Source organism: Nerophis ophidion, linkage group LG13 (assembly GCF_033978795.1).
Source record: "Nerophis ophidion isolate RoL-2023_Sa linkage group LG13, RoL_Noph_v1.0, whole genome shotgun sequence".
Classification (NCBI taxonomy): Eukaryota; Metazoa; Chordata; class Actinopteri; order Syngnathiformes; family Syngnathidae; genus Nerophis; species Nerophis ophidion.
In genome coordinates, this window is record NC_084623.1 from 51758877 (window position 1) to 51776703 (window position 17827).

The 17827-nt window shown below is 35.5% G+C and overlaps 1 protein-coding gene across 3 annotated transcripts in view; it reads left to right on the forward strand.

Moving 5' to 3' along the window:
- Positions 1-15619, forward strand: part of septin4b (septin 4b) — a 102938-nt gene extending 87319 nt beyond the window's left edge. For all 3 annotated transcript variants that reach the window (XM_061919173.1, XM_061919171.1, XM_061919172.1), the window contains 6 exons: positions 331-448; positions 527-628; positions 2458-2554; positions 2623-2785; positions 4767-4866; positions 13274-15619. In XM_061919173.1, coding sequence (XP_061775157.1) covers positions 331-448; positions 527-628; positions 2458-2554; positions 2623-2785; positions 4767-4866; positions 13274-13342 — 649 coding nt within the window. In that variant the 3' untranslated portion in view covers positions 13343-15619. The remainder of the gene's footprint in view (positions 1-330; positions 449-526; positions 629-2457; positions 2555-2622; positions 2786-4766; positions 4867-13273) is intronic.
- The last annotated feature ends 2208 nt before the right edge of the window (positions 15620-17827 follow it).

Genomic DNA, 17827 nt, shown 5'->3' on the forward strand with positions numbered 1-17827 from the left:
TGAAGGGAACCTTAAAGATATTGGTTTTGCAAATGAAAAATATCAAAACGGCCTCCGCATGCTTTTATTTCTCATTGTGCGGCCCTCAGTAGAAAAAGTTTGGACACGCCTGCTTTAAAAGGTTAATGCAGCATCTCTTAGGTGAAATCTCATCTGGTCTTCTTTCACTCCAATCCCACTTAATGCTGACTGCTGCTTTTTACCATGCAGTCAGTGGTGCGACGCTGGAGAAACTGCTCCCCCTTTTGACGACCAGTAGTCATTGCATGTCCCAAGGCAGGCTAGCAGCACGTTTGCAATATCCATGCCGCCTTTTTTCTCATGTTGCAGTCTCAGGCCTCTGGACATGGAGTTCATGAAAGCCCTGCACGAGAAGGTCAACATTGTCCCGGTGTTGGCCAAAGCGGACACGCTCACCCCGAGCGAGGTCAAGAAGAAGAAAATAAAGGCGAGGCTTCTTCCTGTCATCTTTTTAGTCGCACCACAGATCATCTTTCATTGTTTTTTTCCCACCGGGTGTCTACAGATCAGAGAAGAGATCGATCAGTACGGCATCAAGATATACCAGTTCCCTGACTGTGACTCCGATGAGGATGACGACTTTAAGCAGCAGGATCACGAGCTGAAGGTGAGAAATGTGCAGCGGTGCCTCAACTTGCCAGTATGTTGACATACCAGCTGTCTCTCCCCTAAATGTTACACTTCAAGTTTGGGTTGCGAGCAATTGCCACACCGCAAAAAGTCAGTGTTCAAAAACAACAACAAAAAAATGAGGAGTATTTTATTTGAACTAAGCAAAATGATCTGTCAATAAAACAAGAAAATTCGGCTTGTCAAGACTTTCCAAAACAAGTCAAATTAGCTAACCTCAATGGACCCGAAAATACCTTAAAATAAATAAATTCTCTCTAAATAATGAATGAAATAAGTTTATTTCGGTCATATAATCAATCAACCATTTTGTGTGATCAGTTTTACAGTACATAGATAGATAGATAGTACTTTATTTATTCCGTCAGGAGAGTTCCTTCAGGAAAATTCAAATTTTCAGCACAATCCCATTCAAGTTTAGACAAACATTACAGGGAGACAGAACAGGATCGCTGACGGGTCTGCCGGCTTCCAGCGCCCCTTACAAAAAAGATGAGATAAAGGTAAACAAAGAGGGGGGTGGGAGAAAAAAATAAAAATAAAATAAAATAAATTAATTAAAAAATAAATAAAATAAATAAATAAATAAATAATAATAAAAAATAAAAATAAAAAATAGAATATTAAAATAAAATTAAAAAATCGGTCTAAGCCTGGGCCCTGGAGAGGAGGTGCAGACTGAGGCCAAGGGGGAAAAAAAAAAAAAAAAAAGCCAAAGCTTATATTTGCCTATCCTATACCTTCAATGAAGATTAGATTGCCTGAAACATCAACGTTAAAAAAATAAATTTAAAAAAATCAATGGGATGAAATTAATTGTTAATATATTTTATAATTTTCAATTATTTCACCTTTCAATGTTTTCTTAAATCTTAACAAAGAAGTGCATGTCTTCAGCTCATCACTGAGCTTGTTCCACCATTTAATTCCTATAACTGTAATACATTTGTATTTTATATTTGTTCTCGCGTTACCTATTTCAAAAATCGATATCCCCGTAAATTATAGTTTTCTCCTCTTAAATGAAATAGCCTGAGAATACAAGCTGGAAGGCTGTTGTTCTTTACCGGAAACATAATTTCCGTTATTTTTAAAAACACAACGTTTGAAAATGTTAATACATTTGAACTTATAAATAATGGATTGGTATGTTCATAGTAGCACGCTTTGTGTATTATTCTAATGACCCTTTTTTGAAGTTTTATTATTGGGTCTAGGTTTGTTTTATAAACATTTCCCCAAATTTCAACACAATATGTTAAATATGGAAAAATAAAAGAATAATACAACATATATATATATATATATATACATATATATATATATATATATATATATATAATAACAAGTGCACTTTTCTTGGTAGAAAAATAAAGACACCTTTTTGCTCAATATGTTGAAAAATATTCTCGGATTGATGCTTGAAAGGACTGATTAAAGTATTAATTATTTAAAAAAAATAAAACTTTTATTAATTGGCCCTAGTGTGTGAATGTGAGTGTGAATGTTTTCTGTCTATCTGTGTTGGCCCTGCGATGAGGTGGCGACTTGTCCAGGGTGTACCCCGCCTTCCACCCGATTGTAGCTGACATAGGTGACCCCGAAAGGGAATAAGCGGTAGAAAATGGATGGATTTTTTTTTATTCGGGCCGGATTTTGGATGCTGGCAGGCCATATCTGGCCCGCGGGCCGTAGTTTGGGGACCCCTGCTGTAAGTGATACCCAGAAGTCTCAGTACTTTTGTACCCCCCGCAAAAAAAACTTGGTAAAATGTTGACATGTGCATTGTTTTGTTCCCACAACAAGGAAAGCATTCCATTTGCCGTGATTGGCAGCAACACGGTGGTGGAAGCCAAAGGGAAGCGGGTGCGAGGTCGCCTCTACCCTTGGGGGATCGTAGAAGGTAAGGACCCCGTTTTTCCCGCCTTTGCCGTGGCATACCAGATTCTAATCTTCCCGCCGGACCCGCAGTGGAAAACTCGGCGCACTGCGACTTTGTGATGTTGAGGAACATGCTGGTCCGCACTCACATGCAGGACCTGAAGGACGTGACCCGGGAATGCCACTACGAGAACTACAGAGCCCAGTGCATCCAGAGCATGACCCGCATGGTTGTCAAGGAGCGCAACCGCAAGTATGACACACCTGGCCAAAGCTACCGTCTTTTCCCGACTATAGAGGGCACCGGTGTATAAGACGCACCAAGAAAAGTTTTTTTCCCCTATATTAGCCACACCGGACTAAGCTGCAGATATATATGTTGTGGAATGTATTATTTACTCATAAGTATTTTGTAAATGTTTATTTACATACTTTAAATGGTGTCTGTAATAGGGCAGTAAAACAGCTGATCAAACAAAACAGAAGTCATCCTCATGGACCCACGAGCTGTAGAAGCTAGCTCTCCATTTAGCTAAAAAGACTCAATAACGCCACGGTGACGTTTTGGTGGATTTACGAAACTGGAACAATACAATAGAATGGTATTGTAAGTGGAGATGTCAGATGATATCGGAGTGGCGGGCCACGTTTGACATCGTTTTTTTTTGTCACCACCATCAATCAGAGGGTTTTCAAACTTTTCCAGGTATGGAAAAATTAACAGATGCAGGGTCCATTTTTATGTTTTATTTTTAAACCAATACATTATATATGTATGTGTGAGTGTGCGTGTATATATATATATATATATATATATATATATATAATATACGTATATATATATATATAATATACGTATATATATGTATGTATGTATGTATATATCTATGTATATATATGTATGTATATATATGTATATATATGTACATATGTATGTATATATATGTATGTATATACATGTGTATATACGTACATATGTATGTATATATATCTATATATGTATGTATATATATGTATATATGTATGTATATATGTGTATGTGTGTATATATATATGTATGTATATATGTGTGTATATATGTATATATATGTGTATGTATATATATGTATGTATATATATGTATATATATGTGTGTATATATGTATATATATATGTGTATGTATATATATGTATGTATATATATGTATATATATGTATGTATATATGTATGTATATATATGTGTATATATATGTGTATATAGATGTATATATGTATGTATATATGTGTATATATGTATGTATATATGTGTATATATGTATGTATATATGTATGTATATATGTGTATATATATGTATGTTTATGTATGTATATATATGTATGTATATATATATATGTATATATGTATGTATATATGTATGTATATATATGTAGATATATGTATGTATATATGTATATATATGTATGTATGTATGTGTATGTATATATATGTATGTATATATATGTATGTATATGTATGTATATATATGTATGTATATATGTATATATATATATGCATGTATATATATATGTATATATAAGTATATATATATATGTATGTATATATATGTATGTATGTATATATATGTATGTATGTACATATATGTATGTATATATATGTATATATATTTGTATGTATATATATATGTATGTATATATGTATGTGTATTTATATATATATATGTATATAAATGTATGTATGTATATATGTATATATGTATGTATGTATATATATGTATATATGTATGTATTTATGTATATGTATGTATATGTATGTATTTATGTATATATGTATGGATATGTATGTATTTATGTATAGATGTATGTATTTATGTATATATGTATATACATATATATATATATGTGTGTATATATATGTGTATATGTGTGTGTGTATGTATGTAAATATATATGTATGTATAAGTGTATATATGTATATATATACATACTGTATATATCTATGTATGTGTGTATATATGTATGTATATGTGTATATATGTATGTATGTATTTATGTATGTATGTACAGTACATATACGTATGTATGTACATATTTAGACGCCTTGCCTTATTTTGTATGTATGTATGTGTGTGTGTGTGTGTGTGTGTGTGTGTGTGTGTGTGTGTGTGTGTGTGTGTGTGTGTGTGTGTGTGTGTGTGTGTGTGTGTGTGTGTGTGTGTGTGTGTGTGTGTGTGTGTGTGTGTGTGTGCGTGCGTAGTAAGCTAACCAGGGAGAGCGGCACCGACTTCCCCATCCCAGGCGCGGGCGACGGCATGGACAACGAGACGGAAAAGCTCATCCGAGAGAAAGATGAGGAGGTACGGCACACCGACCACCCAATGGAGTCTCATCAGCCTCACCACCGTCACTCCGAGCACGAACACACTTTCGAGCACCACGAGCACTTCCAACCTCAAGCCAGCCCCGAGGCTCGCTCGCATCTGGAGGACGAGGCCCTTTAAAGTGTCCTTAGTGCACACGTTTAGCAGCAACTTGTTTTAGCCTCATTTCAAACCATTTTTTGTCCCCACTAGAACACTTTCAGGAAGGCTGCACATATTCTCTCGATTTATTCTTCTTCTTCTTTCTGTCTCTTCTCTTCTTGGACAACATGTCACTGTTTTTACATTCACTTGTTATTTTCCCCATTGCTCATTTTCTCTCTTGTCTTGTTGTCACTGCTCATTTTAACACCATCGCTCATCTTTTACTACTATTTTAATTTCATGAATAGCATGTTTATTAGCATCGACACTGAGTGAATCATATTTATATAGCGCTTTTTCTCTAGTGACTCAAAGCGCTTTACATAGTGAAAACCCAATATCTAAGTTACATTTAAACCAGTGTGGGTGGCACTGGGAGCAGGTGGGTAAAGTGTCTTGCCCAAGGACACAACGGCAGTGACTAGACGGGCGGAAGCGGGGATCGAACCTGGAACCCTCAAGTTGCTGGCACGGCCACTTTACCAACCGAGCTAAACCCATACTTGCCAACCTTGAGACCTTCGATTTCGGGGAGGGGGGTGGGGGGGGCTTGGTTGGGGGCGTGGTTAAGAGAGGAGGAGTACATTTACAGCTAGAAAAGTCCAGATTGGATTTTAACCTATTTAAAACATGACATCAAAAATATATATTTATTGTGAGAAATCATTAAGATGATGAGTTTTTCCACAAAGATAAATATCATTAATTATTAATAATAACATACAGTTAAAAGTAAATTGAGCAAATTGGCTATTTCTGGTCATTTATTTAAGTGTGTATCAAACTGGTAGCCCTTCGCATTAATCAGTACCCAAGAAGTAGCTCTTGGTTTCAAAAAGGTTGGTGACCCCTGCCGTAGATGATATTGTCACATATGCATGTACAGTAGATGGCAGTATTGTCCTGTTTAATAGTGGCACAACATTGCTGTTTACGGCAGACAAACTGCTTTACGGTAGACGAAAACTTGACTGCTGTTGTTGTGTGTTGTTACCGCGCTGGGAGGACGTTAATAAAATTGCCCTAACAATAAACCCACATAAGAAACCAAGAACTCGCCCTCGATCATCGTACAGTTATAAATGTTTGTATTGCGGGAAAGCGGACCTGAAAACAGGCTGTTCTCACTCAGGTCCGCATGGAGCTGGAGGGGCCGTGGCCTCCAGCTCGGCCTGAATTTCGGGAGATTTTTGGGAGAAAATTTGCCCCGGGAGGTTTTCGGGAGAGGCGCTGAATTTCGGGAGTCTCCCGGAAAATCCGGGAGGGTTGGCAAGTATGACTTTCCGCCCATATTATTCATCTATTAAACCGTTTACTTGTCAGTAAAGGCGAAGTCAACTAGCTGGCATATTTATTAGGGAAATTAGTGCCATTTTGTATAATAGTCAACACAAATGTCCCGTGACTATACAGTAGGATATTATAGGATTAACTACTATTTATTTATTTATTATTCCGACTGATCCAGCCATATGTTCCTGCTTTTTTCTAGAGTCTGCTGCTTATTATGAAAAACTGCTGAATTGTTGTGAATAAGTCATTTTTACTGAGTGTGTTATTTAATGGCAGTGTTTTTCAACCTTTTTTGAGGCAATGCACATTTAATTTAAAAAATGCGGACGCACAACGCCAGCAGAAAACGTTAAAAAAAATGAAACTCCACCAGGTCGCCTTGCCTTATTTTGAGTTTGTTTGTGTTGTCCTGTGTGTAGTGCTTTAGTACTTGTCTTGCGCCATTAATTTGGTGGCCCTTCCTGTTTTGTTGGTGTGTTCCTGTAGCACTTTCGTGCCTTCCCATAAGCGCTATTTAAGTTTTTGTTATCCTTCTTTGTGCGGACATTGTTGATTGTCATGTCATGTACGGATGTACTTAGTGGACGCCGTAAGTTTTTGCTGTCGTCCAGCATTTTGTTTCCGTTTACTTTGTAGCCCGTTCAGCTTTGCATAGCCATTGACTTTTCCTTTCCCTTTTCTTCATTTTTGGTTTAAGCATTGCATACCTTTTTACCTGCACGCTGCTTCCCGCTGTGGTCTGCATATTGTGCTCACAACAAACCGTCCTCGTCTCACCCAACACCTTCCGACTTTTACAAAGCAATTAACGACCCTGCTGCCACCTACTGGCATGGAGTAATACGTGGTTACCCTGCCGAGTCCTACACAGCACAGACACTAAGCAACGGTGTATTATTTGCCGATTATAATTATTGATTTGCAAAAAAAAAAAAGTTGGACCAATTAGGTGAAGTTGCATAATTTCCCAAGGCACACTAGAGCAGTGGTACTCAACCTTTTTTCAGTGATGTACCCCCTGTGAATTTTTTTTTTAATTCAAGTACCCCCTAATCAGAGCAAAGCATTTTTGGTTGAAAAAAAGAGAAAAAGAAGTAAAATGCAGCACTATGTCATCAGTTTCTGGTTTATTAAATTGTATAACAGTGCAAAATATTGCTCGTTTGTAGTGGTCTTTCTTGGAGTATTTGGAAAAAAAGATATAAAACTAACTAAAATCTTGTTGAAAAATAAACAAGTGATTCAATTAAAAATAAATATTTCTACACATAGAAGTAATCATCAACTTAAAGTGCCCTCTTTGGGGATTGTAATAGAGATCCATCTGGATTCATGAACTTCATTCTAAACATTTCTTCACAAACAATGACATTTTTAACATCAATATTTATGGAACATGTCCACAAAAAAATCTAGCTGTCTTTTCACAGTTTTCACAGAACTTACATTCATATTTTGTTGAAGTATTATTCAATAAATATATTTATAAAGGATTTTTTAATTGTTGCTATTTTTAGAATATTTAAAAAAAAATCTCACATACCCCTTGGCATACCTTCAAGTGCCCTCAGGGGTACGCGTACCCCCCAATTGAGAACCACTGCACTAGTGTGCTGCGGCACAGTGGTTGAAAAACACTGATTTAATGGTTGCTAATGTGTTGAAAAATGTTCCTTGTGGATCATTAAAGTTTAAGTCTAAATAAAATCGGCATTAGGTCACTTAGTTTACATAAGTCAACGCCCTCCAATGCCATATAAGGGCATAGCACCGGAGCGTCACATGCACACATACATTGTATTTAATGCTGGTCAGTCAGATACTGGTTAGCATCTCTTTTCATGTTTTGTTTTGTTTTTCTGTTTTTAACGTTGATTCTCTCAAATCTGTTGATTTCAACCTTATTTATTTCATAACGTTTTCAACCTTTTCCTGTCATTTCCTTATATGGTCAAATGGGCGTGTCCTATGCTCACTGTCGATTTTTGAGCACGGGTGCAATTAATCAAGTACAGTTTATTTCGGCTAACTTTATTATTTTAGGAACTTCCTCATGAACAAGGTCGATAAGATTTTCGAAAACAAATTGGTGAGTTGGGTTTATTTATTATTCAAATGAGTACTTCGAAGACACTTGGTGTTTCAAATAGTTCATTTTGATACTTGTTGTTCGTGTCGGCTATTTCCGCCATCTTTGTTTGTACGCTAAATAACTGCAATAATAATTCGTTTTTTTACCTTATTGAACTTACGAATAGACACTATTATTATTAGTTCACGAAGAGACACTATTATTATTAGTTATCCCTGACCACAACATTAGTCACGACGTCGGCAACAGCCGTGTTTTAAGGTTAAAATGTAGTCTTAAGAGTTCCTTTAATGCAGGGGTGTCCAAACTTTTTCCACTGAGGGCCGCACACCGACAAATTAAAGCATGCGGGGGCCATTTTGATATTTTTCATTTTCAAACCATAACAAAATATATGTATTTTTAAAATGTATTTTACCTTTAGGGGTCACGGGGAACATAAAGGGTCTCAGTTATTAAAATGTTAAAAATAAGTCAATTTTTTATTATTATTTTTTTGTTACTGCTCACAGTAAAACTCTATATCAAGTTTAAAAAATTAAAAAAATAAAGGTTTTATGGCTTTTCTGTCAAAAACAACTTTGTTTTTTTAATAGTAAAACTGAAATATGCTGTATTTAGTAATTAGAGCCCTAAAATATCAATAATGCAGGACACCATTGATTTTAATTCTTTATTATTTTTGAGTAATCACAGTGAAAAGATAAATAAAATACCACTAAATATACCGTATTTCCCTGAATTGCCGCCAGGGCGCTAATTAATTTAAAACCTCCTCTCACTCCTGCGCTTACCAAAGGCATGCGGTAAAAGTAAGCATGCGCTAATTATTTTAAAACCTCTTCTCACTCCGGCACGTACCAAATGTATGCAGTAAAAATTTTAGTGTGATGTAAGCTTGGACCTTAAATCCTACTGAATAGTAGGGCTGCACCGATTAATCGGTAACCGAATATATTCGGCCGAATATGGCAAAAAAAAGCCACATTCGGCCTTTGGTGGAATGAGTTAAAAACAAAGCCGAATAGTAGCATGTGACGCAAGTTTTTGACGCGGTGACGCAATCAACTAACGTGCAGTGACTTGGTGACGTTGGGATATGTTGTGTACCTGTATAAGTGTATGAGGTTACAAGCACACACTTATTGAGATTTAGTGGGGCCTCTGTTTACATTATTAGCCTGTTGTGTAGGCTACCTGTATAAGTGTAAGAGGTTACAAGCACACACTTAATTGAGATTTACTTGAGCCTTCTGTTTACATTATTAGCATATCTACTGTGGCTAAGCAGACTTTTGGCAAAAGGACAATAATTCATTTGTTGTGGGTTTATCCACTTTAATGCACTTTATTTTTTTTGGAACGCATGTTTTGTTTGAAGGCCTAATACAAATGAAAAACTGCTTTTTTTGAAAAGCAAAGGCTACTGGAATATTAAAAAAATGTCAATATTATATAAAAAATTACTTTATTTGAAAAACATGTCTAAATATTTATTCTAGGCTATTTATGCAATATTTAAAAAATTGTGAAAAACTGCATTCATTATTCGGTATTCGGCCTTCGGCTAAGCGTTTAAATTTTATTCGGCTTCGGCTTCGGCCACAAATTTTCATTTCGGTGCATCCCTACTGAATAGCTCTTAATCTTCTTTCCTTTATGCGATTTCAAATTACCGGTATTGAAATCAGCCTCCTCCATTTTGAAAACGATGACAGGGGAAGTGTCACGAGTTTGACCAGGCGGTAATAATAAGCATGCAGTAATTATTTTGGGAAGCAAGTTTGATCCGGCAGTAATTCAAGGCAGGCACATACTATATTCCCTGCTGCAATTCAAGAAAATACGGTATTTGGGATCCAAAAGGTGCCCCACTCAGAAATTGATATATTTTTATTAGGGTTTTAACACTTAAGTTACAAGATCAACTTCAGATATATCTTTCGATTTTACATTTTAACTATTATTTTGTTTGTTTTATGCTCTTTTTGTAAAAGAAAACTTTGTTTTTATATGGAAACTGCACAATATATGCAATATTTACCACATAAAACATTTTAAAGTGAAATTCTGGAACTAATTGGAGCTTTGAAAATAATTTATTATAACATGGATTTTTTTTTGTAATTTTTTGTTTTGAGCAATGCCAAAAAAATAAATAATTGATCCATTGAAACTTGTCATTAGTAGATTGCACAGTACAGTACATATTCCGTACAATTGACCACTAAATGGTAGCACCCCAATAAGTTTTTCAACTTGTTTAAATCGGAGTCCACGTTAATCAATTCATGGTAAAGATGGTTTTTACATGGTAAAATAAAGACAAAAGAATAAAAAACAGCCTGCATGGCATCTTTGTGTCAAATTTGCAACTTTTTCTCGTTAGATTTCACCTCATTCCAATATTTTTAATGTCCTTTTTTATTTTTGCAATAGCATTTCCAGAATGTATGGCGGGCCTGCAAACAATTAGCTGCGGGCCGCACTTTGGACATCCCTGCTCTAATGTTTTGCTTACGTAAAATTCGCAGAGCGGTTCTCAGAATGTAATGTAACTCTACGCCACCGCAAACTACAGTAATATATTAAGTTGTTTATAGTTGTTAAAAGTTAGCATCACTGTTTAAAATACACTAATTGTTGATGTAGCTTTCATATTGGGCTATGAAAGTGATGAATATTTAGCGAACACCTGCTTGGAACCTTTTATCCCCACATAAATCATAATTACTCCATCAAATAAAGAGACTGCTGTTATTAATTTTTGTTGTTATTTCTTCCTTTTGTTAGTTTGTAGGTTTCATAACAACAAATACAGACAGACATTTAGTACATAGCTGTTTTTGTCGACTAATCGCACTGCTTATTTTGCATAACGTTGTCATGACATTAGTGCCAGTGTAGGTCACGTCCGTGTTTTTCTACCTTTTTTGAGCCAAAGCACATTTTTTGCGTTGAAAAAAATCCGGAGGCACACCGCCAGCAGAAATCATTAAAAAACGAAACCCGGTCTGTCTGTGTTGGCCTTGCGATGAGGTGTTGACTTGTCCAGTGTGTACACCGCCTCCCCCACCCCCACTTACCCAAAGGGACAAGCGGTAGTAAATGGATGGATGGATGGGGTTGACAGTAAAAAGTTGTCGCAATTGTTGGATATGACTTTAAACCATAACAAACCATGCGTCAATATAGCTTTTGTTTAAAAGTAGGTGTTCTGTCACCACCTGTCACATCACGCCGTGACTTATTTTGAGTTTTTTTCTCTTTTCCTGTCTCTATAGTCTTTTCGTTCTTCAATTTTGGTGGCTTTTTCTCTTTTCTGGGTATTTTCCTGCAGCAGTTTCATGTCTTACTTGGAGCGATATTTCCCGCATTTACTTTGTTTTAAGCAATCAAGACTATTTCAGTTTTTTTATCCTTCTTTGTGATGGACATTGTTGACTGTCATGTAGGGGTGTAACGGTACACAAAAAGTTTGGTTCGGTACAAACCTTGGTTTGGAGGTCACAGTTCGGTTAATTTTCGGTACAGTAAGAAAACAACAAAATATACATTTTTTGGTTACTTATTTACCAAATTTGTAAAAAATGGCTTCATCCTTTTAACATTGGGAACACTATAATAATTCTGCCCTCATTAAACTGCCTCAAATTGTTGCTCGGATTAAATAAAATGACAAAACTTTTCTTCTACATATAAAACGTGCAACATTAAACTGTTTCAAGTCAACTCATCATGCTTAATTTATCACAGCATTTGGGAAGCCTGTAGTTGATTTTTATTATGTAAATTTTATATTTTTATCAACATGCGATAGCGGGGACCCTGCCATTCAAAGCTTTCTTTCTTTCTTCTTTCTTTCTTAGTTTATTTCGAACATGAAGACATTTACAATACAATACAGACAATTTAATATCACATCACATCATGTCCGAAAAGGAGTAGGAAGAAGCAAAGCTTATTTAATCCTACCCCTTTCCTACATCAGAGCGCCCACAAATATATACATTCATTTACTGACCCTTTTTACAGTAAAATAGTAAAATGACATCCGTGAATGAGTACTACAACAGTTCTGTAACATGTAATTAATTAATTCAGTCTTTACCAACATACTGAGATGAAGAATATCTTATTTTCAATAAGGTTGAAAGTGTTTCTCATAATTCTTCTTCTTTGTACTTTGTAAGCACTATTAATTTGAACATCCTCTCAAACTGGATCATATCAGTACAATGTTTAACTTCTTTACTTAATCCATTCCATAATTTAATTCCACAAACTGTTATGCTAAAGGTTTTAAGTGTTGTACGTACATACAAATGTTTTAAATTAGATTTTCCTCTAAGGTTATATTTCTCCGCTTTTGTCCATAAAACACACACACACCACAGTAAGTCTTTGCTGTCGTCCAGCGTTCAGTTTTTGTTTACTTTGTAGCCAGTTCAGTTTTAGTTTCGTTCTGCATAGCCCTCCCCAAGCTTCAATGGCACTCACCTTTTGTTTATTTTTGGTTTAAGCATAAGACACCTTTTTACCTGCACCCTGCCTCCCGCTGTTTCCGACATCTACAGAGCAATTAGCTACCGGCTGCCCCCTACTGATATGGAAGAGTATTACACGGTTACTCTGCCGAGCTCTAGACAGCACCGACACTCAACATTACTTGCAGACTACAGTTTCTGGTTTGCAAAAATATTTTTAACCCAAATAGGTGAAATTATAACACCTCGCATGGCACATCAGACTGTATCTCACGGCACAGTGGTTGAAAAAGACTTTGTCACATGATACAAATATTGACATCTATGAGGGAAGCATGGCGTCTAACGTGTGTGTCGTGTTTTCCAGCTGCGGCGGATGCAAGAGATGCTGCAGAGGATTCAGGACAAAATGCACACTCAGAAGGACGCCTACTGACACCCCGTGTCGTCCTCGTGAACTTTGACCTCATCAGCCGCCCGTCATGCACTCAGGAGGACGAGGTAAGAACGCTGGAGCCTCCGCCTTGTAAATAATAAGGAAACAAAAACGAGGGCGTCGTCTGATTCATACAACTGTATTTGAAGGTCTGCTCTCGTTTTCAAGCAAACCCTTTTTTTGGTGCAGGTTATTTTTAATTATCACTATAGGTCAACATGAATTATATAAATTACATTTTTTATGACACCCAAATATATATATATATTTTTTTTCCATTTTGTTTAACAACACTGTTGTTAATCTGCTTTGTATGAGTTGAATGTTTGGACCAATGTGTTAGTGCGTCTGTGTCACATTAGTAGGGACCAACAGCTTATGTTGTATTAGAAAATATATTTTTGCATTCCAACGTACGTAAATGTACTAAAATGAGATGTGCATCATTTGTTATCAAACCTTGATCGCTAAAATACAATTGTATAAATCTGGCTGATGCAACACTGTAAAATCAGCACCAATGTCTTGGATTCTTTGTTTGCATCGGATACTTGTTGCTAGGCAGACTTTATCAATCTCAATCGTAACTGCCCATTATGTCAATATAAAAAAGAGGAAATGACTCAGAATAAAGGGGAACTGCACTTTTTTTTTACCAATTTGCCAATCATTTACAATCTTTATGTAAGACTACAACACATCTTTCGTTTTTCATGCATTCTAATTTGTAATATATGACAAGTTTGAGGTGGCTGACAATAAAGCTAATGATAGTACTATATTAAGCTCATAAAGCACTCTTAAAAAACACCAACAATACTACATTTACATCTCGTGACCTGATTATTAACCAAGCATTAGTGATATTGTTATTATAAGCGCTAACGCAGGGAATTATTTTTAGTTGCGCCTTGATCAGAGAGCTAAATAGCTTATGCAGCTATTGACATATTGAGCTGTTGAGCTACTGCATCGCCTCTGATTTGGTAAAAGTTAATTCTAGATTATAAATCATGCCTCTCACTTGGATAGTAGAAGGTTATGGCCATAAACCGGGAAGTTGGGCAACTTTGACTTAAACTTAGACTCCGAGTTGGCGAGAAAGAAAAGAAAAGATGTGCCAGCCTTTCTTTTTCTTACCTGCATGAGGATTATGATTCTTCATCTAAACGGAAAGATATAAACATCCCATCAGTCAGCATTACAGTGAGAGCAGACATTGTACAGTAAGATATTGTTTTATTATGTTCGTAGTTTGTATTTCTTGATTAGCACTTAGCAATACTGCTACTTGTTGGGTCTGCTTATCACTAAGCTTCTAAAATGTGTAGCTCATCTTCTGTATATTCAGGCTCAAAAATATAAGTACTTGGATTTTTCCCCCCCAAATAAGTCTTTGTTGGCTCCCATGAAGACGTTAAAGGAAAAAGCCAACTTTGTGATGTCTGTCAAATTAATACGCAGCCGTATGTTTAAAAGGAACAAAATACGTAAATATTACATGTTATTATGAATGTGTCTGTTACTACATTACTTATATACTTACAGCTTGTACAGTAAAACAATGATGGAGGTTTTAAAATGTTTTTAGAGCGCTTTGTAGGTGGAGTAGAGCGACTCCGCAACCTCTTTTTCATTGTTATCTGGCTTTTGCTAACTTGTATTTGCGAGTTGGAATTCATACAAAGAAAAACGTGTGTGCTTGTCTCACATAAGGATTGTGGATGATCAGCAAAATTACCCCCCAAAAATGCAGTTCCCCTTTAATCAGTGCTCTGTATTGAATATAAAATACACACATTGCCATTGTTACTGTAATAATGTAAAAACACTTGAGCCTGGTGATGGCAAACGGCTTACTCGTGTTATTTGTCTACTGTACAAATATTATTTATGGGCATTGAAACAAAGTATAATGGGCTTAAATATATGCAGGCAATGATCTTTTTGATGATTGGAACTTTAATTATCGCCTTAACGTACACTAATACTAACATTTTTGTCAACATCCTGGAATACTTAGCATTATATGATTTTATAAAGTTAACCTTTTTATGCTTGATTTTCAAAACGTTTTGAGAACAAACCTCATTTGTTGCAATATTTTGTCTTTCTGTTCTGAAATCAGCCATTATGTTTGCCTGTCTTATCATTTGTTGTTCTACACTTTGGAGTATGTTATGTTCTAAATGTACAAATGCAAATTGGATGGCTGAGAAGAAATATGCAAACAATTCTGACATGACAATAAAAAATACAAAATATTGTATAATTTAATGTCTCTTGTCTTTGTGTTGCAACTGTTGCTTACGTTGAGTATTTTATCATTTATAAAAGTTATTTAATCGGTTTTCTATTTGGGGTGTCCCGAAAGTCAGAGTGATAAGTGATATCAAAATCGGATACTGGTCCATCTGATATTATCAAATATCGATCCTATACTAATATTGGACATCGGTCTGTTATCGTAATGGAAAGTATCCAGTAACAAACGTGTCTGCATCTTTCAATTTACTCCAATTTGAGCTTAACTTAATGAATTATTGTTGCCACTAGGTGTAAAAAAAAAAACAAAAAAAACTACCACTCCACTTTAACTTAAAGACCACTTTGGGTCTTTTTCAGAGAGCTTTTAATAAATGAGTGTTTTTTCATACCGACTATTCCGTGTAATTCCACTTGATCAAACCTTTTCTAACATTCCACACTACAAAATAATTGTACTTTTTGTGCTGATCTCATCGAATCAATATCCGTATCGGACAATACTCACGGCTCCAGAATCAGCATTGTATCGGAAGTGGAATTAGGTAGACTATGTAATTTGTTTGTATAAGCAACTCACAAAAGGGAAAATCTATGAAATCATGCACCCTTACTGTATACGTGTGCTATTTGGATAAAAACACACAATTGATGAATTACTTCCATATTTGGTACTCACCTTTTTAACGGACTGACAAGCACCTGTCAAATTTAGTCAAAAATGGGAGGAAAAACATGGCCGTCATCAAGCCATGCGACCCTTAACTGATAGTCAATGATTTATAGATTGTCTACTAATCATAACACTTGAGGATATCATACACGTATGATCAATAGCAATGGTTCTCAAATAGGGGTACTTGAAGGTATGCCAAGGGGTACGTGAGATTTTTCAAAAATATTCTAAAAATAGCATCAATTCAAAAATCCTTTATAAATATATATTGAATAATACTTCAACAAAATATGAATGTAAGTTAATAAACTGTGAAAAGAAATTCAACAATGCAATATTCAGTGTTGACAGCTAGATTTTTTGTTGACATGTTCCATAAATATTGATGGTTAAGATTTCTTTTTTTGTGAAGAAATGTTTAGAATTAAATTGATGAATCCAGATGGATCTCTATTACAATCCCCAAAGAGGGCACTTTAAGTTTATGATTACTTCTATGTGTAGAAATCTTTATTTATAATTGAATCACTTGTTTATTTTTCAACAAGTTTTTAGTTATTTTTAAATCTTTTTTTCCAAATCGTAAGAAAGACCACTACAAATGAGCAATATTTTGCACTGTTATACAATTGAATAAATCAGAAACTGATGACATAGTGCTGAAATTTTACTTCTTTCTTTTTTTTTCAACCAAATATGCTTTGCTCTGATTAGGGGGTACTTGAATTTAAAAAAAATTCACAGGGGTGACATCACTGAAAAAAGGTTTGGCTCGGTTGGTAGAGTGACCGTGCCAGCAACTTGAGGGTTGCAGGTTCGAGTCCCGCTTCTGCCAACCTAGTCACTGCCGTTGTGTCCTTGGGCAAGACACTTTACCCACCTGCTTCCAGTGCCACCCACACTGGTTTGAATGTAACTTAGATATTGGGTTTCACTATGTAAAGCGCTTTGAGTCACTAGAGAAAAAGCGCTATATAAATATAATTCACTTCACTTAACTTCACTGATCTACAGGACCGTCTCAGAAAATTAGAATATTGTGATAAAGTCCTTTTTTTTCTGTAATGCAACTAAAAACATGAAAATGCCATACATTCAGGATTCATTACACGTCAACTGAAATATTGCAATCCTTTGATTATTTTAATATTGCTGATTATGGCATACAGCTTAAGAAAACTCAAAAATCCTATATCAAAAAATTTGAGTATTTCCTTAGACCAGGGGTAGGGAACCTATGGCTCTAGAGCCAGATGTGGCTCTTTTGATGACTGCATCTGGCTCTCAGATAAGTTTTAGCTGACATTGATTAACACGATAAGTAATGAATAAATCCGCTGGTAATCACAGTATCAAAAATAACGTTCAAAATATAAAACATTCTCATGCATTTTCCCTTCATCCATCCGGTTCCTACCGCACCTGTTCAAGAAGTCGCATTAATGGTAAGAAGTATTTTATTTATTTTTGGCTAGCCTCAGAATAACAGTTATTAAAAATAATAAGAGACTTATTATACCCTAAAAATGTTGGTGTTTATTAAA